General features: G+C 44.3%; 2 protein-coding genes across 3 annotated transcripts; one reads left to right on the top strand and one right to left on the bottom strand.

Annotated features, from left to right (window-relative positions):
- Positions 1–5,629: 5,629 nt before the first annotated feature.
- On the bottom strand, positions 5,630–13,776 carry ankef1b (ankyrin repeat and EF-hand domain containing 1b; the record flags this gene model as incomplete). The annotated part of the gene is made up of 14 exons (XM_079736480.1): positions 5,630–5,728; positions 6,290–6,385; positions 7,383–7,531; positions 8,051–8,277; positions 8,937–9,106; positions 9,460–9,804; positions 9,943–10,152; positions 10,668–10,768; positions 10,995–11,118; positions 11,551–11,700; positions 12,353–12,552; positions 12,997–13,132; positions 13,325–13,498; positions 13,723–13,776. The coding sequence occupies 14 exons, from the start codon at positions 13,774–13,776 to the stop codon at positions 5,630–5,632; spliced, it is 2,235 nt and encodes a 744-aa protein (XP_079592606.1).
- A 736-nt stretch (positions 13,777–14,512) lies between these two features.
- On the top strand, positions 14,513–21,586 carry khk (ketohexokinase). Of its 2 annotated transcripts, XM_079736355.1 has the most exons (9): positions 14,513–14,668; positions 14,984–15,100; positions 15,757–15,891; positions 16,403–16,537; positions 18,367–18,439; positions 18,553–18,699; positions 19,146–19,234; positions 19,641–19,798; positions 20,819–21,586. In XM_079736355.1, the coding sequence occupies exons 1-9, from the start codon at positions 14,577–14,579 to the stop codon at positions 20,920–20,922; spliced, it is 1,050 nt and encodes a 349-aa protein (XP_079592481.1). In that variant the 5' UTR covers positions 14,513–14,576; the 3' UTR covers positions 20,923–21,586. The 2 variants fall into 2 exon arrangements, with proteins under 2 accessions (XP_079592481.1, XP_079592480.1); XM_079736354.1 differs by lacking the exon at positions 16,403–16,537.
- Positions 21,587–26,810: the final 5,224 nt, after the last annotated feature.

The following is a 26,810-nucleotide window of genomic DNA, read 5'->3' as shown; positions in this document are numbered from 1 at the left end:
GCAGGGAACATTGAAATAGAGGCATAGTGAGAGAGGGCGAGGGGGCAGAGAGTGAGATACAGAGAGAAAGAGGGGGAGAGATTCGGATACAGAGAGAGAGAGAGAGAGAGAGAGAGAGAGAGAGAGAGAGAGAGCAACGTAACGATGAGAAACGATTTAATTTGTGCAAATTCAACAGAGTGGTTGTGGTTTATGGCCGAGGATACCATCACTTAAAAATAATGATTCAGACATAGGCTGTTCTCAATCGAGGTCAAGCCACATGGCTCGGTGAGAAACCTGAAGGAGAAACAGGACTGGAATCATATTCCACGCAAAGAACAGCTGCTCTTTTGTATAAGAGGGATACAACAATTGAACTCACTTAACTTGTATAGCGCACACAATGTGTCTCTTGATTTACATGTTGATCGTGCCCGTTATAAAACATCAGCGGGGTCTACTACTACGGTGTGTTGTTTTTACATGCGCGCGTTGCTGTCCAGGGTGCTGAAGGCTGTCGCGCGAGCTCGCTCCACACGGCAGCCCGCTAAGCCTGTTAGCTTTACACGGAATTAAACCAAGCTGTAGACCCAAACACTTTCCTACCGACTGCGTTTTGTTGTGCAGTTGTAAAATACATTTAAAATAAATAAATGCATCCTTTGGACATGAATAATTCCAACAAACAACAAAGGATCAAGAAAACGTGTTAAGTACGGGTAGGAACGAGTAGGCTACAGATGCCTACAAACGCCTCGGAAACTATTAGGAAACGAAAACGAATCAGCCGCTTTTAATGAAATAAGGCAGCTGTCATAGTGAGTAGGCTTACTTTTAAAAATACATATGTTTAAAATGTGAAGGGAGAAACGGTCGCGATGACAAATAAGACAAAAAAAAGGCAAGCATACATACAACAAACCTACCTCAAGTAGTTTCCAAAAGATCCTCGGTTGTATCAGGGTCAAAATGTCTCCCGGTCGTTTTCTCTGACTCCTACCGCTCGCTCAGACGGATTGTGCTCCGGTAGATGCGCGCACCCCCCAGACCGGCCAGCCTCCGCCCTCTTCAAAATGGACGCGCCCTCCTACGTCACATGCCTTTGAAAAAGGTGAGGCGGCTGCCTCTTGGTTATCAATGGGCTGCGGGGTGTATGCTGTATGGGACTGGGCCGGTTGAACGCACCTCAAGTACGACCAAATATACATATAATGGGATCAATATACAATTGATTTGTAGTTTTGAAGCTTTAACTTCAAAGCAAAAGCATAAACACAAAATGTAAAACGCATACAAAGTGTAGTTAAATACAATTAGAAAGTCTGTACTAGAGAAAAAATAGCAAGACTAAATATTCAGAGACGGTGTGCATGAGGAACAATGGGCCAAAGGTGCACTATTATTTCCCATTACCAACCATCTGTGGGGCCCGGATCCAGCGCCATCTGACATATGCTGATAATACTCAGCAGGTTACACTGCCCTTCTCCTCTTCCTCCAGTCACTTAGATGTCCTCATTTCCATGACGGAGGCCACTGCTTCTTACATCAAGGACTTTGGCCAATGGTATTTAAGCTCCTTGCTAATAAAACGGTGCCCTGAATGTGATTTTACTTCTCTATTATTATACGTCTCCATTTTGTGCTTGACTTTCCCTTCTTTCCCTCCTCTCTCCTAGCTGTTCCCAGGGTACCTGCACCATAATTATGTCTTTAACACACAGGCCAACTGAGGTTACCTTCCTGTCAGTGCTTGTGTGTCCCCCCTGCACTCCTGTGAGCGATTCTAATTAAAGTCTATGTCTAGTCACTAGTGCCATGTGGCCCTTTCACCCTGATCAGGAGAAAGTTGCTGTGGTTTTATCAAATTGAATGTTAATAAGTTTTGCTTCTCTCCATGTTTGCCTTTCTGTAGTAATTTCCAACAGTGTTTAATGAACATATCAAATAATTTTGACACCTGTTTTTTTATTGCAATTTTCTCTCCGGTGTCAATAAATGTCTGCTAGGCTGTTAATAAAAATATAAATTATCTTTAAAATGTCCTTAGGCCATTTTCTGCTATCTGGAAAAAAATGTCCTGGGAAGACAAAAAAAGTATAATAATTCAAAGTGGAAAATCATATTCTCTCTAGCAATACATCCGGTCATGGAACCTAGTCCTACATACAAATGTGAATGATCTGCCCACTGCTGCTGTAAAGGCTCACTCCTCACCAAAACCATCACACCCTTCACTGAGTTCACACTGCTGCCTCTTTGGGGATTTTATTATGCGTCGTCACAGGCATATTAATTGATGCGTAGGGGTGTGTGAGGAGGTGGCTCCAAACGGATTCTGATGAATTATTTCTGATGTTGTGAAAGTTGTCTCATAAGAAAGACACCAATAACCATTTCAAAACTCTCCCTGCTCTTATTATTATATTATTTGATCATAAATCCAATTAAATAAACGTTTGTTAATCTATTCAAATAAAAGTATTAACATTTCTACCATGTTACAGATGATTGTTTTACATTGCTTTTATGGATTAGAAAGAACACATACGTGTTTGCAAAAAAACATAATCCCTTTGTGTCATATATGAATACAGAAGTGCACATGCATGCACTGAATCTTAATATAACGCATGGTATGTGTGTGTGTTTGTGTATGTGTGTGAGTGTGTGTGTTTGGAGTGTGTGTGTGTGTGCACACAGGAGCATGTGGGACCAGCATAAATATGAATGTGGCTGTGCGCAAGTCATATTTATGCTGGTCCCACATGCTCCTGTGTAAATGATGTGTACAGTGATTTACTACGAGCTGGCCTCTATCAGATTCTCCTCGGTGTATAATGTCCCCCGGTGTTTGCCCCGGGAGTCTCTGCCACTGAATAATCCAACCCTCACCCACTGTGAAGGACGAACAGTCTCCTCCAAGAGACTGCTATACGCCAATCAGTATCAAGAATGCAGGCTGGAACTAATAGTCAATTCAGTTAATGCACAAAATATATTTTGTTGCTCATTTACATGTATTGCTACCATGTACTGCTACCAAAAAATGGGCCATATTTGCTATGTTTTGCATTAGTGGTCAAATAAACAGCATAATTGACACCCAAGTACAAGCGGTGTGTTATTTAAGATAACATTAACCCTCAAAACAGAGGATTTACTCAGGATGCGGTGGAGTGTAACTGTTAATATGACACGAAAACAGCTTTGAAAATGTACTGAACCGGCACTAAGCAGGCAGCCAAGCCCCCCCTCATCTCTCATCTTCTTTTCATCTCTCTCACGTCCCTGCCTTACAACTGTCAGTTTCTGGTGTGGGTTGGCCAGCTATGTGTCGAATCACTGAACATGTTACTTCTACTAAAGAGAGGGAGGGAGGGAGGGAGGGAGGGAGGGAGAGCGAAATGTTTTCATGTTTATTTGTATTACAATAGTCTGAACGTGAGACAGATCCACTACGAAATAGTCCTTGAAAAAACACATTATTTTGTTTGAAGAAAGTGTACTGCTCTGCGTCAGTGTGGATTGATTCAGTGGGGATGTTAACAGATAAAACGCCCTTGAATGCTGGTGAAGGTTACTAAAACAGTGCCACTTTTCTGATTAGAAATAACCACTACACCTAATTGGTTGATTTGAACAAATGATGGTCTGATATGTGGTTGCTTACTTTTCTGTCTCTATTCTGAACCCACAACAAGAAATTATACAAATTCAACCATTAACTTTTCACAGATGTAGAATTAAGCATATTTAAAGTGAGACAATTATATTTCAGCCTAATTAAATAGTTTGCTAAAATAAACAATCCTTAACTTATCTTAAACCTAACATTCACCTGAAGCAAAGTCTCTTTAGAATGTATTATTTTGTTAAAATACATTTTGTATGAAGCTCTCTTAATGTTAATCAACTGAATTAGCAGTTTGGGCAATTCATTAACATAAAATTACAATATATGACAAATGACTATGGGTCTGCCTACATTAATGAACAACATTAACTTTGACCTTTGCATCTGTCTCCATCCAAATTACTCCTGCTAATGTGGCATTTATGGGACAAATTAAATACAGTTTTTGTAATAGAGAATAAAGATTGGTAATAGATTTCCCAGATAATTGCATTTTAGTGGAACGGCTGGTAGCTTGGTATAGGTCAATCTCAGCAACACCATCTTCATAACATGGATGCCACAACTGACCTGCAACAGTGCTTTGGGACCAAACTCAATAGATTTCCTTATATGTGTAGGTACATTGAGGAACCACGTATGCTTCTCACATGTACTCCAACCTTTGTCAACATAAACGGCAGACATTAACAACAAGCAGACATTGTCAATACAAACATCATTACATTAGCAGCATTTACTCATTTGTCAAGGTCACTCACTTGGCAACCCTACAGGGATTAAAAAGTATATAATTCTCGTTTAGGAAATAAAAGGGAAAAGTCATAAGAATGCCTTCTTTGCTCCAATTGGTTCCATAGCAACACTAAATAAGCCCCGCCCCTGTATGATGTCCTTGACCTCATTCCATGACTTTGCTAGTACAACCACTTCTCTAGAAGGATACCCTTTGGGCCTGCTGCTGCTTGTGTGAGACCATGGAGTCCGCAAATGCATGATCGGCCCCTGGATGACGCCATTGATCATGTAAATAGAGATGTGCTGCCTACACAATCTCATTCCTTTCGCCGGGACCCCCCGGCTATGCCTCCATTAACACTCCTTCCTCCTCCTCCCAATCCTTTGTCATTCTGGACAACTCTTCTCGTTTCACTCCGAAATGCCAGTTTTAATTGTATATCTTACAAGCATGTATTTATGCTTCAAACTTGAATGGGCTACAGATTATTGATGATGGGGATTCAATAGTTGGCGTACAAAACGTGTTATTCATTTTAAACACATAGTGAAGTTGGTGTATCCATCTTCATCACTTGATCTGCTGCTGTTGATCAATATTTGTCTGTTGCAAAATTGTACAGTTGGATTGTATCAGGAAACATAATAGCTATTGACCTATTGTTATGAACCAAATTACTGCCCCCTATTGGCAACTTGACAAACGTACAGATTAATAGCTTTGGAGCCTACAACTTGTAGCTTTGGAGCCTACAAGTTGTCCACACACACACACACACACACACACACACACACACACACACACACACACACACACACACACACACACACACACACACACACACACACACACACACACACACACACACACACACACATACACAGACACATATGAGCACTATCATGATTAAAGATATGAAAGATACCTTTGACAGAAAGGTTAGCCAATCATATCCAGATCTAAAAATCCATGGGATGCATTTTTTCAGCATCTTAGCATAAGCCGGGCAACTTATCTTGCTTCTTGCTAACGACTTATGACTCACATTTTTAATACCTAAATATCCGGCCACATGGCTTGGGTTGTAAACTACCAGACAGCTGTTTTTTTAAGCAAAGGATTTGAATAGCAGTTTGTCATTCTGCTTCATACATTTATTTCCTTTTTAAATATATGCACATGTTAAGCCAGCCAATGGAGTCTAGCTGCTGAGCCAGCCCTGAGGCTTCGACCATTCCAGGAGGTTTGGTTCCAAGGGCATCAGGAAGTCCTCAAAATCCAACCAATGTTGGATTGTCAATCAACTGTGCAGTGGTCGCCTGGCAGCCCCTAACCTGAGGGGAGAGGGGCTGGGGGATAGGGGGGAGAGAGAGAGAGAGAGAGAGAGAGAGAGAGAGAGGAGAGAGAGAGAGAGAGAGAGAGAGAGAGAGAGAGAGAGAGAGGGAGAGAGAGAGAGAGAAGAGAGAGAGAGAGGGGGAGAGAGAGAGAGAGAGAGAGAGAGAGAGAGAGAGAGAGAGAGGAGAGAGAGAGAGAAGAGAGAGAGAGAGAGAGAGAGAGAGAGAGAGCGGGAGAGAGAGAGAGGGAGAGAGAGAGAGAGAGAGGGAGAGGGAGAGGATGGCGTGATGGAAATGGGTTGCGGCGGGTGAAGTTGAGCGATTTGGGGGAGGGGGGGTGGGGAGAGTGAGTCATGTGACAGGAAGGAAAACGTAGAAAGCACATGTACACTCTTTATCTTTACCCCTTGGACACAGAAAAAATAACCAACTCCAGCCTCCATTTTTCAGTTTCCAAGATTTTCGCTGTGTAAACAAGTAGCTAAGACATATGCACATACAAACACATTTGCATGAATAAGACACACACACAAACACATACACACACACACACACATGCAAAGATACACACATGATGAGGCAGACAGAGATGCCTACCAGTCGTGGTACAAAGCTAATGTCCCGTTTGAGGCCTTTACCGCTGCTGATATTATGGTGAAGGTGTAAGACATCCTTCCCTCTCTGAAAGGGCTTCTGAACATACAACATTCATACACACACGCACCACACACACACACACAGGCACACAAGGATGAACATACAAAAATTAGGCAGTATTTTTGACTAGCTTTTTTACCAACAACTCCATCTTATCTGAGTGACCTTAAAGGTTTCATCCCTTTTTTGTGCTTTGTTAAGACTGACAGAAATATTTTATAAATCTCAGAACCACCCAATAAATAATTTATCTTTGATAGCATGGCATCTTTCCAGGAGGAAATGAGGTGTGCAACATGGATCATTATCCCAGGGACCTAGTGCAACATCAGCAACATTAGCAACATCCCTGCCCCATCCATACCCGCCCCTCATCCCAACACAGTATCCACTTTAAAGCCATCAACACCAGCAATTACTCATAGGTTACTCTAGATCGCAAGAACAATATTTTCTCAGCCGGTATGCGTACCCTCAAACCGTAGTTCTGCGGGCAGCAGACGCTAATGCCCCTTTTCCAGCGACTGTACAAGCTCAACTCGCCACAACTTAGCGTGACACAACTTGGTTTGGTTCCAGGCACGTCCTGTTTACATCTAGAAAGTCCCTCTTCAACGTGGGCGGGACATCTTAGCACGCATGCGCGAAATTGCGACACATACACGACCATGCGACACATGAACAGACAGGGCTCCACACAGGATGTGCCTCCACCTCTGTCAGGGTCCACGGCATGTTCTGGCGCGCTGATCCTGCCATGTTCAATAATCGATCACTATTGTTGACTGAACGCTGATGCTAGTATTCAAAGATGCCTGGTGTCGGGTGTCAGGCTCGGGCGTGGCGCTCATCATTATCTGTCCAGTGGTGTCACTCATGGCTCATCAGTGGCCAGCAGCCTGTTTACGTCACACACAAGTAACGGATCGAGGCGAGTTGAGCCGTCACTGTCGGTGGAAAAGGGGCATAACTTGGGCCGTTAAAAGTAGAGTGGAAATAAAAAGGCGGGAGTAGTAGGTTATGGTTAGGAGACCTTCGGGGGCTCATCTTGGGTCTTCTTCGATGTGCCGCCACTGTTCCCCTTCTGCTCCTTGTGTTGGTGCTTGCGGTCAACCTTTGACTGGACCAGCTCTGACAGCTCATCATCATCGTAGGCTCTGGCTAGGGCCAGGCAGTCCTCACCTAGACAAACAACCACACATACGCACAGCACAACAAGACACGTGTGTGCGGAGATGCTCACAACCAATGTGGCAGCCAACATGAAATAGATGTTTTTTTCCTCAAGGATCAAGGGGTGTCAAGGATGACAAGACAACAAAGATGGATATCTACCGTTCAGTTTGCGAGTCTTGTTCGACCACCATTGGGTTCGGCCATCAAAGTTCAAAGTTCAAAGTTCGGCTTTATTGTCAATTCCAAAATATGTGCAATACAAATAGAGGAAATTAGGTAAAATTAAATAAAATAATTAATATTTACCCTAAATAAATTTGAAATAGTGCAAACTAATTCTGAATAGTGCAAAGGTAGGCCTAAACAAAACGGTAAAACAAAACAGTATATATATATTTTATAAGGTATATATACAATAAAGTTATAAAACTTAATGGTCCAGGGCTCTCGGGGGCAAATGGGAGAGGGTGTTCAGAGTCCAGTGTGTTTTGGGCCAGAGGGGATTGGTGGGTGTTGTTGTGGTACCGTGTTTGGTCTCCGCCGCGACGTCGGCTCCGGCGTTGATCAGGTACTCCACGCAGCAGAGAGCACGGCTGTCGATGGCCGTCATTAGGGGTGTGCCCCCGTGGAGGGCCGCGGCGTCCACCTTGGCGCCCGCGCTCACCAGCAGCTCCACCATGTCCAGCCGACCGGTGTGGCAGGCGTGGTGGAGCGGCGTCCAGCCCAACTGGTCCCTCGAGTTCACGTCAGCACTGTGAGAGGAACACGACACACACACACACACACACGCACACACGCACGCACAAGCACAAGCACACCCACACACACACACACACGCACACACACACACACACACACACACACACACACACACACACACACACACACACGCACGCAAACACACACGCATGCAAACACACACACACACACGCACACACACACACCCACACACACACACACGCACCCACACAAACACACACACACACACACACACGCATGGCGCACGCATACGCACACACACACGCATACACACAAACAAGCTCTTCAGCTCATTACATTTTCTTTGAAATCGGAAATGAATACAGAAATTGGAAAATCATATTATACATTTACAGTTATTATATATACTTGTGGGGCGAGCAATATCCCAGCATAATAGCTTGCCTAGAACCAGACGAATTTGCGAGCTAACGTTTTATTTGATCTTGCTTATGTGTCTGGCCTCCCTCCCTTACAGACCAGATTCCCAGATTGTCTGTTAACACTGATACACTACCATTCATCCACCTCATTCATCACACATACAATAAAATATAGAAGTGTTTTACTTCTGTCCTCTCATTGCTGATTCTAAAACCCTTCTCCATTCTATCCTGCTCCTTCTATTAAGAGATTGCGAGTTACTCCTAACCCCATTGAGATGAGGAACCTGGCCACTTCCAGGTTGATAATGCTGCATGCGGTCATCAGAGGTGTTTTGTAGTAGCGGTCTTGAAGGTCCACCGGTACCCCCTGGCTAAAGGCAAGGCTCAGGGACTCCAGGTCAGATGTCTTCACACAGCGGTTGATGTGTATAAACACCTACCCAGGCAACATGGTGAACATGTATAACTCTACCACTAACACAAACTACAGTTAACATTAACACCACTACCGCTACTGCTTTTAGCATACTACTGTATTAGCGCTCTCATAACTTGTTCCCCACCTTGTGTAACAACAAAATGACTATTGACTTCTAATACAAAGAATAGATAAAAACAATTAGGTTAACAACAAGGTCAATGCAGACAACACACACACACACACACACACACACACACACACAGAAACACACAAACACAGAGACACACACACACACAATCTGAAAAGCACATCAACAACACACAACAAGCATAGCACAGACCCACAAGGCATGGCATGCAGACGCGCACCTGATCAGGCTGGTCTATGTACCACGCGCGGTCGTCCTCGATGGCGTTGCGTGGACGGCGGCCCGGGACGAAGAACCCACTGTCTATGGCGGGCTGGCGTTGCTCGATCATGAACTCCGGGTGCCCTACGTCTGGGCGTCGGCGGATCAGGAGCTCGGGGAGGACGCATATGGGCATGGGTAGGACAGATTTTCCCCGGCCCGGCCCCTTTCCCGCCTTCTTCTTCTTCTCCGGTTTGGGGTCGTACGAGCAGAGGGTGAAGGCCTTCTGCAGGTAGCCGAGGCCCTTGAAGAACTCCCCCAGGTCGATCGCCTGCTCGCCGCCCTGCTGGTGTGCCTGAATGATCTACAGACAGAAGGACGGACACGGGTGGACGCACCCTTTTTTTACGGTCGACATGGTTGCGTGCAATATATGGTGCGTTAGAATGTTGAGGCCTCATCGCCTGTTTTGTGTGACAGGTGTTTTGGAGGGAAGTCATACCTGCTGGAGCTGGTCTTCCTCCAGCGGTGCTTTGTGATCCTTCAACACGGTGGAAAATGTGCCCATGGCAACGGTTTCCAGACAAGCCTCCGCATCCTCCATGGTTTCCATGGCAGTGCGCAAGGCATCCTGGTTCTCACAGGACCAGTCGTGCAGGGTGAGTTTCCAGGATGGGTTGGGGTCATCGGCCCCGGGTTTGGACAGCTTCCCCTGCAGGAGAGGGGGAGGAGGAAGAGAAAAGGAATCGCACAATCTCCCCATCCTACTGAATCCCTTTAGCTACAGCTTCATACAAGCCATTAAAGGTGACATATTATACCACCAGGTGTGCGTGTGATTGGCCGTCACAAGCCCTTCTGAAAATCTGCCTCTTCTGAGATCACAAGTGGGCGTGTCCAGATGTACGGTGGATAGATCAGTCTACCATCCATCATACCCCTAGGTGGACAGGCCCACTTGTGATGTCACTAGAGGCAGTTTTTCTAAAAGGCTTGTAACGGCTAATCACACTCACAACTGGTGGTATAGTACGTCCCCTTTAATGAAAAGCTACGAGTATGAGCATGAGTACTACCTAGTCATACGTAGATCTCAGAGATTCCAAAAAACGAATTCCATAACAAGCCTATAACATTCGTTTTCTCCCCCATTTCGTATGTGTAGTGAATAGTGTAAGTGCAGTGGAAGGAGACATCTTGTGGTACGAGCACCCCGCACCCAGTCACCTGCAGTGTCTCGGCCTTCTTCAGCTCCTTGGAGGTTGCCTTGTCTGTTGCCACCTGTCGAGGTAGGAAGCCATCCACGTTCTTCTGTTTAGTGTTACAGCCTTAACCACACACACACACACACACACACACACACACACACACACACACACACACACACACACACACACACACACACACATATATATGTATACTGTTTGAATACAGGTCAAACAGCTCATCAACATATTTAGAGGGATCTGCCTAGTACAGCATCATGCACAAGGTAAAGGCTACAAGGTAGTTCTTGACTAGTAGTAGACTCTTGATTTGGCATGAGGAGGCTACCTCTCTGTGCCAGGAAGCGGCAGCATTCTGCAAAGCCTCCAGCTGCGGCCATGTGCAGGGGGTTACTGAGCTCCCGGTCTGCACAGCCCAGGTCAGCTCCGTACGCAGACAACAACACCAACACCTGCGGTGAGAGAGGGGGGAAATGGTGAATGGACTGCAATCATACAGCGCTTTCATCTAAAGCGCTGTACAATATCGCTTGGCATTCACCCATTCAGTCACACACCGACAGTGGAGTCAACCATGCAAGGCGACAGCGAGCTTGTCGGGAGCAGTCAGGTAAGTGTGCCTTGCTCCTAGACACTAGGAGGAGCCAGGAATCGAACTAGCAACCTTGCGGTTACCAACCAACCCGCTCTACCTCCTCAGCTACGATCGCCCCAGGGGCTGCCATAAGCTTGTATATTTGCGACGTCACATCAGAAGCATAGATTCATTGGAATGTCAGTTATTATGTTAGTAGAAACGTTTTTCGGTCATCGTGAAGTAATTAATGTTGAAATTATTAAAATGAATGGACAGAGCACAGGACGAGACATGGTGCTGGGCGTACCTCGAAGAAGCCCCCCTGTGCAGCCAGGTGGGCGGCTGTCCTCCTCCGCTGGTCCAGAGCGTTGGGGTCGGCCCCCCGCTGTAGGATGTCTCTGGCCAGGTCCACGGCCCCCACGCGACATGCCTCCATCAGTGCTGTTAGTCCCGTCACCTGGGGAGTAGGAGAGGAAACCTTTTAAAGGTGACATATTATGCCACCAGGTGGGAGTGTGATTAGCCGTTACAAGCCGTTTTGAAAATCTGCCTCTTCTGACATCACAAGGGGGTGTGTCCACCTAGATGTATGACGGAAAGATGAGCAACGTTTGCTACAGTCCACTGGGTAGGCTGGTAGACTGATCTATCCAGCACAATTCTAGGTGGATAAGCCCACTTTCGACGTCAGAAGACACAGATTTTCAAAACGGCTTGTAACGGCTAATCACACTCACTACTGGTGGTATAATATGTCACCTTTAAAAAATAGCACTACCCAGAAGCCTGTGACCCCAGAACATGAACACTCGGACGCTATGATGATTGTTTTCTTTATAGTTTGATCACAAACATTGGCATAATCGCTATTGAGAACACAATGGTTATGTCCTCTGTCTACAGTATTTCCAGGGGCAGATTAATGTCAAAATAAGTAGGACAATACCTTTACCTATCGTTTGATTCTCAAATTGTTTCATCGTAACTTCCACCACTTCATTGTGAAAAAAATTACAAAAAACAAGCAAAACATATGCCTATGTATGACATGCATTATCCTGATAACACAATAAAAGCCTCCCGTCCGGTGACTTCAGAAGGCCGTTCACCTGACTGACGGCGTTAGGGTCGGCGCCCTGGTCCAGCAGGCTGAGACCCATGCTGCTGAACTCTGGGGCCCTCTGACAGGCCAGAACCAGCACCGGCACCCCCGCTGCGGAGCTGTTGTTGGGGTCCGCTCCATTAATGAGCGCCAACTGCAGGCAGCACTGGTGGAGCGCGGTGGGATGGAGACAGTAGAACAGCACCCCTTGGAGGAAAACAACAACGCACACACTTAAATAATACAATAAAATGAAAACACACGTGAATGGACACAGACTCACACACAGCCACCCATAAAGAATAAACGATGCAGTAGCATTTTTGATCGGCCTTTAAAGCTGACATATTCTACCACCAGGTGTGAGTGTGATTAGCCATTACATGCTGTTTTGAAAATCTGCCTCTTCTGATATCACAGGTGGGCGTGTCCACCTAGATGTATGACGAAGAGATGAGTAACGTTTGCTACAGTCCACTGGGTAGGCTGGTAGACTGATCTATCCAGCACAATTCTAGGTGGATAAGCCCACTTTTGACGTCAGAAGACACAGATTTTCAAAAAGGCTTGTAACGGCCAATCACACTCACACTCACACCTGGTGGTATAATATGTCCCCTTCAGATAAATAACTAAATCCAATGACCAAACCTTTGCCCTGGTGATCCACCAGCTCCATATCGGCCTGACTTTTGGCTAAGAGAACCATGGTGGAGTCCTGGCCCAGCTCTGCTGCCATCATCGCAGGGGTCCGGCCCTTCAGGTCCTGTACACTTGGGAGGGCCCCCTGGAGACAATACAGGAAGTCAAATGGAGGATTCAATAAATCTGATGGAATTGTGTTGATTGATTGATAGATTGATTGTTTGTTTGATGATTATGGAATCAATTAGATGTATCTCTGTTCGAATGACCAACCTGGCTGAGGGTCATCATTACATTCTGGGATGGGAGAGCCAGTGCGCCTTACTAACTCTACCTGAGAGAGCAGGAATTCCACCATTTCTGGATCAGGAGCGATGCAGGCCAGATGCAGGGCAGACTGGCCCTCGCTGGGCTCTGACAGGTTGAGAAGGTTTGGAACGCCCAGACGAAGTAGCTTCTTAATTTTGTTCTTGTCTCCGCGACGCACACACTGCAGCAGGTGATACACCTGGCGACGTATACAAACACTGGATTACATGAATTACTGTTTTCTAATGTTATAGATATTTTAAAAAGTACATGGTGATAAATAGGGAGACAAAAGTGTCTGACACAAAACAGTATCTAACACAAAGGTTAGAGTTAGGGTTAGGTGAACTTCTCTTGTTCTATGTTCTTGTTTCTGCTTGGTATGATGTCATGGTTCAGATTCATAAGCATAACAGCACAGACCTGAAGGATCTCAAGATGTCCAGAAGCTACTCTCATCTGGACTCCAGGAGCCATTGCGCTAGTGACTGACTGGAGACACAAACACAAACATAAGCACCCCCCCCACACTCATACACACACACACGCACGCACGAAAACACACGCACACACACACGCGCGTGCACACACACACACACACGCGCACACACACACAGACACACACACACACACACACACACACACACACACACACACACACACGCACACACTATAAATACTGTACCACCCTAGATCCTCTAGCCTCTATCACAAAAAATACAACTAATCAAGAAACATCCACTGTGCGTTTTCATGGCTACTATTAGTGACTAAGCGTTAACGGAAATAAATCAACTTACAGCTCCTTTGCATCAGCTAAATCGTATTAAACGCAGCTTCAAATCCACCGAATTCTAATAAAAGCAACCAACAGGCATTTTCTTGTTGTCAGAGCAACACAGCATATTAGACCATTTAATGGGTCGTCCGGTCCTCGTTTGATTTACATTTCCTACAGCGGCGTTGCCGGCTGTTGAATAGATGCATAGTAACACAATTCAATAACACGTAAAGGGGCCTATATATAATTGAAAACGTAATATGGATGACTTTAATGAACATATAGGACTTATGTTAGAGCAGCCATAACATTGGCTGCTAAGCTTCGGGGCAACTCGTCTACATTCGGAAACGAGGACGAGGCGAATCGCAGCTCGTCTACTTGGGTCAAAGGCTGACTGTTCTTGCGACGAGAACAGGCTGCCGACAGATAATGACCTACTCTTTATGCACAAAGTCCACCCTTGTATCTATCACGTCTAATTTGAACGGACAACATGTGCGACAAAAAGATCCTTTGTATCGGCTTAGTGTGTCTGGACATTATCAATGTTGTGGAGAAATATCCGGAAGAGGACACTGACAGCAGGTTTGGAGAGCGTCTAATGAAGTAGTTTCGTTTAAAACACACCAATGCCTTATATATTGATCGCCAGTCCTCTGAATGCGAACGCTGTGATGATGCGTGTTTTGGGTTCAAAGGGCATGCGTGCTTTCTAATTAAACTGCTAAACATTGGCGCAGCATGCAGGACATGTTGTTTGCCTCACTAAACCGATGACCTCCTAAAGAGAAACGTTCTTTGCATTATTTTATAACTACTATAATTGTACGTAGTTTTGGTTCTAATGTTGTTTATGCTATTGTTGTGATATCGTGCATTCATTCAGCGCATGCGTTGTAGGTGTCAATCCCAGCGCTGGCAGCGCGGAGGGAACGCCTCCAATTCGTGCACGGTGTTGTCTCTTCTGGGCGCTCCGTGCGCATTCATGGGGTCCCTAGCCCCTGGGCCCGTGGCAGAGTGAGTACGATATAGCTTGACATTTAGTTGTGGTTGTCAAAGCGTGTCGCCATCTTGTTAAAATTGTCAAGTGGCCATGTATAAACCTATGTTATAGTCCTACATCTTCATTGAAATATATAACTGCTGCACCATGTAGCCCCTATACATTTGTTGATAGTAATAATGGACGATATTTTTACACTGACCACTCATTTAACATTTCCCATTTAGAACATTGTTTTGGACAATTGTTAAGTGTTTAAAGCAATATGGGAATTTGATGGAGCTACTATGATGTTATTGATAATAAATTGTTTTCAGACTCAATATCCGTCTCCTCTACATGCGTTAAATGTTTTCACTATAACACTAACATTATTTGAAACCGGCTCATGTTTTTATACATTCTGCTCTAACATTGCAAATAAGAAGACTCTCCCAGACTTCTGCTTCTTCTTTTGATCCATGATTTCTAACTGTCTGTCTCTTCTTCTGACCCCGGCCTTGTGTGTGTGTGTGTGTGTGTGTGTGTGTGTGTGTGTGTGTGTGTGTGTGTGTGTGTGTGTGTGTGTGTCTTGGTCTTATCCTGGTCCTCTGCCTGTCTGTCTTTCTGTCTGTCTCTTCTCCTGACCCGGTGGTCGTACCATCTGTCTCTGATGTAATTGCGCCTGTAGCTTTGTTCTTGATGACTTCCAGAAGTACAGCATCGACATCTCTCTCTTGTCAGAGCACGCGCAGTGCTCCTTCCCAGCCTCCGTGGTCATCAGCAACGTGACATCGGGCAGCCGCACCATCCTGCACATGAACAGGTCTGTGGGATCCATCGTGGTTCCAATAATGTATTTTCCTTTGAGCGTCTACAGATCAGATTGCGGGGGAGCATGTTTGTCTTCACAGGTTTGGATCCTCTTCTCAAAAGTCAGTCTACTTTTGAGTTGGACACCGATCACCCGCTTTATTTTGGTTCTCCTTTTTCTCGCACTTCCTCCTCGTTCCGGGTCAGTGTTGCAATAACTTATTTGGCCTCTTGGGGGAGCCACATTCTCACTTACAAGCCGTTTCCACTTTAAGGTACCCCAGTGATTCGGTAGTTCCTTTCAAGTCCTTCCTCTGTCCTCATACATCCATCAGAAGCAGGTTAAGGTGCTGTTAACACCAACTACATCCGCCTCTGTGTCTTATCAATAGGTTGTTGGGTTTCAATGGAAATCTCTGAGAGCACCCTTCTCTTTTGGTCTCTCTCTCTCTCTCTCTCTGTCTCTCTCTGTCTCTCTCTCTGTTTCTATTCTTCTGTCTCTCTCTTTACCTGGTGTCTGTCAGTTACATTGTGAGTGACTTCAGCAAGCGTGGAGTGGATATCTCTGGCGTTGCTTGGCAGCAGCAGGGGGAGACCCCGTGCGCATGCTGCGTGGTGTGCCCGGGTAGCGGCTCGCGCACTGTGGTGCTCTCGGACACGTAAGAGCGGAACCTTTTAACGCAGCTCCGAACCTGGATCAGATAATATTTCGCAAACCTATAATGGATCCCTGACTAGTGTGTTAAAAGCGTGTGTTTGTTCTGATGGTGTAGCCACGTCAGATTCATTCATTCACTTCAGAGGCATTATGGGAGATATAGGCTCCCCTATGGCTGAGTTCACTTGAATATTTGAATCCCAACGCAAATGTTATTTAATCCAGGTCTGGAAAGGGTCCAACTAAGATCGTGGAGAATTTGGATTTGATTTCACATCGGGGGGACTAATGTAGACCAGGTGGCCCACTGCAGAGAACTGGCCGACAGGAGGAGACGGAGAGTTACTGTTATACTAACAGGTATGACATGAAGAACGTAATGGCGTTCAGTTTTGCCCAAGGCCCCTTCAGCAAGCCAATGTAGTATCGCTTATGAATCACTTCATCAAATGAATGGTTAAGGAGTAGATCTATGTAAATGAACCAGAATGTAGAGCGATACATCAAGATAGTTACGTAAAGGAATAGCTTGGGGGTATGTGTACAGTTAATACAAGATGGTGAATTTAAAGGGTGTATTTAACTTCCACTGCTCTTTTGAGTTGACTGTGGTCCTCACGATTGTTGTGTGCTGTTCTTGGTTGCATGTAGCGACTGTAGTCCCTCACTGACTGAAACCAAGACTTGCAGACGAATGCAGATTCATGCAGTTACCCCCAAGGCATCATTGCTAATAAAGTAGCATAATAAAGCAGTAGGCTCAAAGCCTTTATCTATTCAACATCAGCCTCTCTGCAGTGGTGCGTGATTATACATTAAATTGGACGGTATTAATTTTTTAAATACTAATATCTGCATGCTTAATTTCAATTTCAACATCAAAACTATTAATTCATTAGTTAATTTATACTTAATTGGTGTACATTTGATTTTGAATAAAGCTTTTTCTAAGAGTGTCAGTCAATCTAGACACTGTTTTCTATAGAAAAGATAGTACTAGCAAATGAGGAATTTTTAACATCTAGATGTATTTTCTATACAATCTTTCAAGGGATTTCTAAGGAGACTCTTGGTGTTAGTATGGTATATCATTAGATTGGTACCAAGAATCAAGCACTGCAGTATCCCCATAAATGTAAAAACTATATATTTATTGAAATGCATAATATTTCTTGTATAGGAATTTTGAGATTTGAGTTAGACTTTTCTTTTTAATGGTTTTATTTGCTCTTCTCTGTAAATATATTTAGTATCACATTTCTTTTTTAAAATCCAGTTATTTTATTTAATTTTATTCCCTAATGAATCAATTTGTATCATCACACATGTTGATATGTTTATTCGTTATTATATTTCAAAATTAACTTCTTAATAAAAATTCTGATTTATTTAAGTAAACTCAGGCATTATGACTGTGAATTGTATTTAATATACAGTACACAGAGTGTGCAAAATACATGAACGTCTATTAATTTCCTTTCTTAACTAAACAATTTAGTTCCCATGAAATCCCTTTTATTTGCCTTTAAAAATCTTGCAGGGGAATAGCTAAAGTGGAGACAAATAAAAAGGATGTTTAGGATAACATCAAGGATAAAGGGATGTTCCAAATATTTACCGCACTCTGTCTTTAACATAACTCTGGCATACTTTTTTCTTCTTTCTGACATTTCTTTCGATGTCTTCTTTGATATCACTGCGACAGACTCATCTCACCCTCTCTCTCTCTCTTTATTTCTTTCCGTCTCCCTCTCTCTCTCTCTCTCTCTCTCTCACACTCTCTCTCTCTCTCTCTCTCTCTCTCTCTCTCTCTCTCTCTCTCTCTCTCAGGAATCTCCCTGATGCAACGGCAGGGGACTTCTCCAAGGTGGACCTCAGCCAGTACAAGTGGATTCACTGGGAGGTGAGAACCCTTCAGCAGCGCAACCATCACTGGACTATGGTGTATGTACATATCAATACATGTCAATCTATAATGTGGTTGCTGTTGTTGTTGTTGTACATTGTAACCCGTAGGGTCGGAATGCAGGGGAGCAGGTGAAAATGATCCAGCAGGTGGCGCTCTATAACAGCTCGTTGCCAGAGCAACAGAAAATCACAGTGTCCGTGGAGATCGAGAAGATCAGAGAGCCTCTGTACCAGCTGTTCTGTCAGGGGGACGTGGTAGGCCCTATTGTGTTTGTGCAGACGTTTGGGTTTGTTTGTTTGTGTATGTGTGTGTGTGGGTGTGGGGGTGAGGGTCGGCTTAGCTCAGGAGGTAGAACAGTTGTCTTGTAACCGAACGGTTGCTAGTTCGATCCCCAGCTCCTCCTAGCTGAGTGTCCCTGAGCAAGACTCTTAACCCTAACTGCTCCTGACGAGCTGGCTGTCGCCTTGCATTGTTGACTCTGCCGTTGGTGTGTCAATGTGTGTATTAACCGATGTGTGTGTGTGTGTGTGTGTGTGTGTGTGTGTGTGTGTGTGTGTGTGTGTGTGTGTGTGTGTGTGTGTGTGTGTGTGTGTGTGTGTGTGTGTGTGTGTGTGTGTGTGTGTGTGTGTGTGTGTGTGTGTGTTGGTACTATTGTATAGGCTGATCCCAGCCCTGTCTGATAAGTGGGTGTCGTCCCCAGGTGTTTGTCAGTAAGGACGTTGCCATGCACTTTGGCTTCAGCTCTGCCGAGGCCGCACTCCGGGGCCTCTACAGCAGAGTGAAGGAAGGGTGAGGAATGTATACTAAATACATTAGGTATTCAGGGGTAAACTATGTTTGAGAGCTTCCAATGGTTAAGGGAGGATTCAAGAGGCTTTAAACAGGCTTTCATATTTTTAGCAACAACAACACTTGCAAGGAACATGGTCTAAACGTTCAGCAGTACTTACAGTGTGACGGGTTAGAGATAATGAAGATCTATTACACTCAAAACAATGTGTGGGACTTTGTGTGTGTGTGTGTGAGTGTGTGTGTGATGTTCTGTATGTCTGTGTGCGTCTGTCTGTGTGCGAGGGTGTGCGTGTACAAGAAGTATTGAATTATTCTTCAAAGACTGGTCAGAGGATACAAATCGCTTTTTAATGAGAAACAGAAAAGTGCAACTAATTCCCCCCTCGGACCCGGTGCATTCCAGGGCTGTCCTAATCTGCGCCTGGGCAGAGAAAGGTGCAGATGCCATGGGTCCTGACCGAGTAGTCGTCCACTCGGATGCCTTTCCCCCCAAGGCCCTGGTTGACACACTGGGAGCAGGAGACACGTTCAACGCGGCCGTTATCTTCACTCTGTCTAACGGTGAGCGGTAGGATGTCAAAGGGGACATATTATACCAGGCGTGAGTGTGATTAGCCATTACAAGCCATTTTGAAAATCTGCCTCTTCTGACATCAAGTGGGTGTGTCCACCAAGAAGTGTGCTGGATAGATCAGTCTGTCAGCCTACCCAGTGGACTGTAGCAAACGTTGCTCATCTATCCGTCATACATCTTGGTGGACACGCCCCCTTGTTATGTCAGAAGAGGCAGATTTTCAAAACGGCTTGTAACGGCTAATCACACTCACACCTGGTGGTAGAATATGTCACCTTTAAAGGACACTATATAATGACGGCCCTTCCTACCGACACCTGGTGGCCTGGAGGTTTCAGGAGTTTGAGGGGTTGACTAGTTCACGCTTGTTGGCTGCCTGCTGCGTGGCTGTTTAAAGTGATGGATAACAGAAATCCATAATTGACTTCTTATTATGTTATAAAGGGTTATCAAGTTACGATTCAGAATCAGAAAAATGATGTTCCATAGAATCCCTTGCAATCTCGGGTAATTTCAGAGTCTCGATTCCCTTCTTTTCTTCTATTCCTTCAAGCTGATTTAATGGGTGCTGTCTATAGTCCCTCCTGGCTGAGTGGGTGACCCATTACTGTACACTCAGGTGGCCAAGCCAGGCCACTCACTTTACAGAGAAAAGCTTTCTGTTCCGATACTCTTATACTAGAGAATCAGTTCCAAACACGATACAATGGAGATTGAGGAAAACATCTGGAGATGTAGTAGGAAACACAAGGCGAATCATGATAGATCAGAATGCAATCAATCTTCGTTTTAGTTTTCGTTTTAGGTTTGCTGTCCCCTGGCCTGACCTTTTGACCTGGGGTGTGAGAATAGTATTTATTGGTATCTCTTTATTCTTAAAATCTATCATTTTTGAAGATCATACTAGATTGTAGAACACAACATTGAATAAAATGAAAGTTGCAAACACAGCCTCTTGTCATACTTCCTCTCTTCTGCTCCACCTCACCCCGTCTCTTGTTCTGAAGGTGGCAGCCTGCAAGAGGCCTTGACCTTTGGTTGTCAAGTGGCCGGCAGCAAGTGTGGTGTCCATGGTTATGACGGCATCGTGGTGAGGCACCATGACAAGTGAGAAGAGGAGGGAAACCGCAGTGAGAACCACGAAAAGAGCAGATGAAGAAGATGCACAGGGCTGCCTGTAAAAAAATTTGGCAGTGGAAAGTTACACATGATCTACAACGGAATGTAACTCAGAAACTAAGCGAATGGTTTGAATGCTGTTCTGATGAAATGTTATGCTAATGATGAATTGAGGCCTCAATGTTTTGCAGATGGAGAGCTGACGATATGACAGGGACCTCAGGCATGAAATTAAAAAAAATGTTCAAAGCTAAGTGGTTTGAAAGAGAATGATCTCCAATACCATCAATTCAATCTGACATGCTCATACTGGCCCGGTTAGACTTCACAGGATCAGGCAATAAAATGAAATCCCTAAAAGACATGCCTTAACAATACAACATCTTCTCTTGGGCAATATAAAGGATGATCAAATCTTCAATAGCATGGAAATTCTCTGCCCATTTTTCTTCGCCCACAGTCTTTATCTTGATTTAAATGTTGTACCATTTTGTTTAGTGATGTTCTCTTTCAGAAGTAATTGAGACTGTACAAGCTGGCATTTTGTTAGGCTGGAGATCCCAGTTCCGCCCAGTCTACAGTGAAGGTTTGGCTTTTATTGAGTGCTAATAACAAGCTGGTTAACATTTGGTATGTCTGATTTACTGTACTGCCACTTTTCCATAGGATCGAGCCAATCATTTCTGCAATGAAATCACCTTCATTTTAATAATAGAAAACACATGATTAGGACATAAAACAATGAGTCGCACCAACTGGGATATGAGTTTGAAACAAAAAAGCTTTTGGAAAATCCACTTGAATCAGCCCATCAGACTAATTATTTGTATGATGTGGTGAGTGTATTAGGTACTTGAATTCTATCAGACTGTCTGATTTACTGAATGAATAAGCTCATTATACCGAGAGGCCTTCTTGACTACAGAGCGAGAGTGCGTGCGTGTGTGCGTGCGAGAAAGCGAGAGTTTAAAGTGCAGTGTTATTACAGTGGAGCAACGTCCGGCGGCTATATCCTTTCTTTAACAGATGTGCTAATAACACACCCACCAGCAGTGTCAAAATTATGGATGTGCGGTACCTTGGCTGTGTGTGTATGTGACGTGAGAGCGAGGGGAAGCTGAAGTATATCCAACTTAATGATACACCCACGACGAGGGTAACTAAAGTAGTGTGTGTGTGTGTGTGTGTGTGTGTGTGTGCGTTTGAAGATAAAAGATAAACAGGATATCTGTTCACATCCCCCAGCCGGTTACACACACACACACACACACACACACACACACACACACTATCTGCTGGTGTTGCTTACATGCCCTCACCAAACTCCTTACAAACCCCCACACGGTACAATATACACACACCAACCTCCACACACAGGAAAAACCAAAACAATTTACACACACACACACACACACACACACACACACACACACACACACACACAAGAAAAGTCCATGCTTTGATAAACTAAATAGCCTACCGCACTTGTATACAGAGTACTAGGAATAGACACAAACACACCACTATAGTGAGCTGGAATGTATGCTGAGTCATCTGGTTGGCCATCAGACAGCGCAGCAGTTGTGCCTTGGAATACAAATCAGGGATCATTCTCCGGGTTCAAATCCCACTTTGATCTCGCAGTTCAAGATCTCTTGAATGTTCTAGAATGTATGCATACCGACCTCATTTTGAAATACTTGTACTCTGGCCAGGGCCGCTGCTGGCCGTTTCGGTGCCCTACGCAATTATATGTTTTTACCTATATATTAGGTAAAAACATATAATTGCCGAAATTGAGTGATAGGTTATGCAATTAAGAAAAAACAACGGTGGGCCTCTTCATAACTAATTTATATATTTTTTTAATTCAATAATGTAATAATTATTTTTATTTTTTTATTTTTTTTACAAACCATAATTGTTGGTGCCCCCCCCCCAGGTACTTGGTGCCCTACGCACTCTGCATACTCTGCGTATAGGGAGCGGCGGGCCTGACTCTGGCCCATGCAGAGTTAGACACACGTTCTATTTAAAACCCGTCTGCACTCCATCCAGCGTTAACGCTCAGGGGAGAAAGCACTGGTTCCACCAAGCCCTGATGGTCGTCTGGTCTACCCCCCTGATTTTAACACACCAGATTAAAAAACATCTTCTCTTCGACTTCGGAGTCCTCTACGCTGACACCCCCTGCTAATGAAACGGAGGGAAATGAACTCAGCCGGAACCGAAGGTCTCTTTGAAGGCTATCTGGCCGCGCTTCAGTCTGCGGAGGAACACGGCTCAGTGAGCCAGCAGGGATAAAACTGCCCTCCCGGACCCGGGATCAACTGGCATCACGTTGCAGGGCTACCTATGTCAACGGGGCCAGGATTTCATGCACGGTTGCTTGTTATTTCTATCTGCTGTGACCAATAGAAAGGGATCTCTTTCCCAGCTCAGCGGTTGAATGCTGCCCAGGCTTTGCTGCATGGTTTTAGCTCGGGGAAAGAGAATAGCAGGCTTTGTTGGGTCTGATCATGGATAAGACCAGGAGATAAAGGCTTGGGAAGAGAATACTGCTACAAGAATAGACAAACTGCCTGTGTGTGTGTGTGTGTGTGTGTGTGTGTGTGTGTGTGTGTGTGTGTGTGTGTGTGTGTGTGTGTGCTTTTACTCTGGATTCTGCTGTGAGTGATTGGGATTGTTAATGGAGATGAAGTAATGTCTATGGAACCCAAAGTCTTCCAAACTGTAGTCAGCTGGTAAGACATAGACATTGCTTTATCTTCAAGCCTTCCTTACTCAGGCCATAAGTATAAAACTGTGTACAACTGGGATATAAATACAAATGGACTGCTTATGTTTTCCTTAGTAGGCTTTCTTAAGTCCACAGACCGGTAGTAAGACTCCTGCGGAAAGCAGGAGTCCTGAAGAGAAAGCCAAAGTCCTGGCAGGGTTTTGTTGTGTGTCTGCAATAATTGTCAGTCACCGTTTGTGGAAGGGGCGCTGCTCTCTATATCCCCACACATCACGGAGCACTCCTAGAGAGTGGTCCATCTGTTAATGTTTATGGTCAATAATTACAAATTATTATTTTGTGTGTGTGGGTGTGTGCACAATTGTGTGTGTCTCTGTTTGCATGTTCATATGTCTGTGATCCTGTGTGTGTGTTTGCGTGTGTACATTTGTGTGTGTGTGCGTGTGTGTACATTTGTGCACGTGCGTGTGTGAGTCACATGGACTCCCCCACTTGAGACTCCCAGTAGCCCCCCCTCAGGCCCCAGGTCCTGATTCATATGTATAAAAACAGCTGGGTCTCACAGTATCAAACTCAACACAACTGAGACCCCCTACGCGGAACATAACAACATAATGACACGCACACACACACACGCACACACACGCACACACACACACACACACACACACACACACACACACACACACACACACACGCACACGCACACGCACACGCACACGCACACGCACACCTACGCACACGCACACGCACACACACACACACACACACACACACAAATGGGCTTCTACTTGACTTTGAGCTCAACCACTTTTACTCCATGGCAACTTCCTTTGAGTGCAACAGTAAACAGTTTTAATACATTAAACATCTGTAGTAAAAGTTGAAAACACTGGTGAGTCATGCAAGGGTAGGATAGTGCTGACAGTCACGCTGTGTAATTTAATGTTAAAGAAAAACACAGCACAAGGGTGGATGAAGAGGACTGCGATAGATGGTGTGTGGTTAAGAAGGAACCTTGTTTTGTAAAGATAAGAACATATTAAAGCAAGCATATCGAAAAAACGGGCTGAACCCAATTGGAAAACCCATTACTCCTGAAGAAGGTAAGAGGAAGCGAGACATATTGAACCTTCTCAATGTTCTGAACTCCAGGTCACTGTTCCCAAAAGTCCAACAAACAAAACAAACATATTCTGTCTGGGATTTCCCCAAATCGCAAGCAAAATGAAAAAAAATAAGCTATTTAAACAAGATTTTTATCCTAAGAAATCAAATTTGCTGACTTCATTGTGAGTACTTTTCAACTGACTGAAAACCGCATTGTGAGTGCTGCTTTGACGATTGGGTTTAACCCAGTATTCTGCAGAACCGAGATAGTCACAATGTGCTTCCAAAAACAACTCCGGCAGGATGCAATCGATTAGAATAAAAGCTCTGATCAAAAGGGGGGCATTTTTTACCACCACTGTATCAACTCTGCTTTGTAAGGAGTCCAGTTTAGCCTAAAGCTTGTTCTTTCCAGAAATTCCCAGCCTCAGCCTGACTCTCATTATTGAAAATAATTTGGAAAATAACTTGACAATGCAGTCTCATGCAGTCCAATACAGTGGAAAATGTTCATTGACAAATGTGCAATATGAGGACTGTCCCCTTGCCCATTTACATGCCATCATGGTGCAAAGTGTTTGACGTGTAATAAGTTTTTTTTCTGGAGATTATGTGTGACTGAAGGACGAACAGATGGTAGGAATATAATTTATATAATATTTGTGTGAGTATGTGTGTTTGATTGTGTTTGTGTTTGCGTGCCTGTGTGTGCGCTTCTGATAGATGTATGTTTCTATGTATGTCACAACACCTGGGTCGGCTAACCCGAAAGATATTTGTAAAAGGTCAACTCAGACAATATGCTACCATTGTTAAAGAAATGCCAAAAGAAAGCAAAAAGAGAGTCCACGGTTATAATAGATTTATTTGAGACACACATGTTGCAAATAAGAGTGAAGTTCTTTACTAAAGCACCATTTCACGAAACAGACAATAAAACAATGAAAGTAATGCAGATGTCACGCAGGACTCAGCCATCAAACTCAACATAAAACTCATATGGTAGAGTCTCTTCTCTCAAGTAGTCAAACTTTGGAGTGAGCTCGATAGGCACTGTTCCAACATTACTGTCACCAAGTCCTTTTCTCCTCTCTCTATTGCTTCATATCTTTATATATGTCATTAAAACGGCATCGGCCCAAATTTTACATCATCATAAAAAAATGTAAAGATGATAAAGTTGTTTCAGGGAGGTACGCTTTGAAAACGCGATGTAGCATATGTGGCGTTTACAAGATTGCTGAAAACTAAAACGATGAAAAGTCTGCTCTGCCAGACTATGACGGACTCCATTTCCATTGTCTGTGAAAGTCATCAGCAGAAGGACCTTCAGCTGTGTCTCAGGACCCCAGCAGGACCAGCACAGCCAGCTGGTGCTTCTTAAAAAGCATAAGAGAAGAACTGACTCTTCATTAGTCTGTATGGAGATTCTGACAAACCCAAACACCTTTGAGAAGGGACTACAACGTTTCACCATGAGTCATTTAACCATTGCATGAATGAATGAATGAATGAATGAATGAATTAATGAGTTATTGGATGAGTATGTAGCCTCCAAACTGATGTATAGACGATGCATCTCTCCGAATGAACCCAATTCTCATAACTTTCCTATATAGCCTGATCGGTCTTCATTGAAACACCAGTGAATGAATCACTTCGATGACACAAAGGCAGAGATTACGTATGAATGTAGGTATGGATCGATCCAGAAATAACATCCCATTGTGATGACTGCAATCGAACGCGCCTCGTTAAGACTTGACGGTCCATCCAGGGCAGCACTGTGATTACTGTTCCACTAACGGCTGACAACACAAGAGACCCCTGAGAATATACAGTAAGACAGAGCTGGACTCCCAAGCGGGAGGCCCACATAATAGCCCCTTCGGATGAGTTGAATTGTCTCATGATTGCAGTAAAATATGATGTTTTCACATTTTAGTCGTTTTCTTTTTAAATGATGTCATTTCCCGTTGGGGCCGATCACACGCCATTGATTGGTCCTGGAACTTTAGACTTGTGTGAAG

This window comes from Pollachius pollachius (genome assembly GCF_949987615.1).
Source record: "Pollachius pollachius genome assembly, chromosome: 5".
Classification (NCBI taxonomy): Eukaryota; Metazoa; Chordata; class Actinopteri; order Gadiformes; family Gadidae; genus Pollachius; species Pollachius pollachius.
This window is presented reverse-complemented; position numbering and strand designations above follow the sequence as displayed.

Coding starts and splice junctions, on each gene's coding strand:
- khk (XM_079736355.1), top strand. CDS start 14,577: ATGTGCGACAAAAAGATCCTTTGTATCGGCTTAGTGTGTCTGGACATT. Junction 15,892..16,402: donor ACCATCCTGCACATGAACAG/GTCTGTGGGATC, acceptor GGTGTCTGTCAG/TTACATTGTGAGTGACTTCA. Junction 18,700..19,145: donor TGTTCTGTCAGGGGGACGTG/GTAGGCCCTATT, acceptor TGTCGTCCCCAG/GTGTTTGTCAGTAAGGACGT.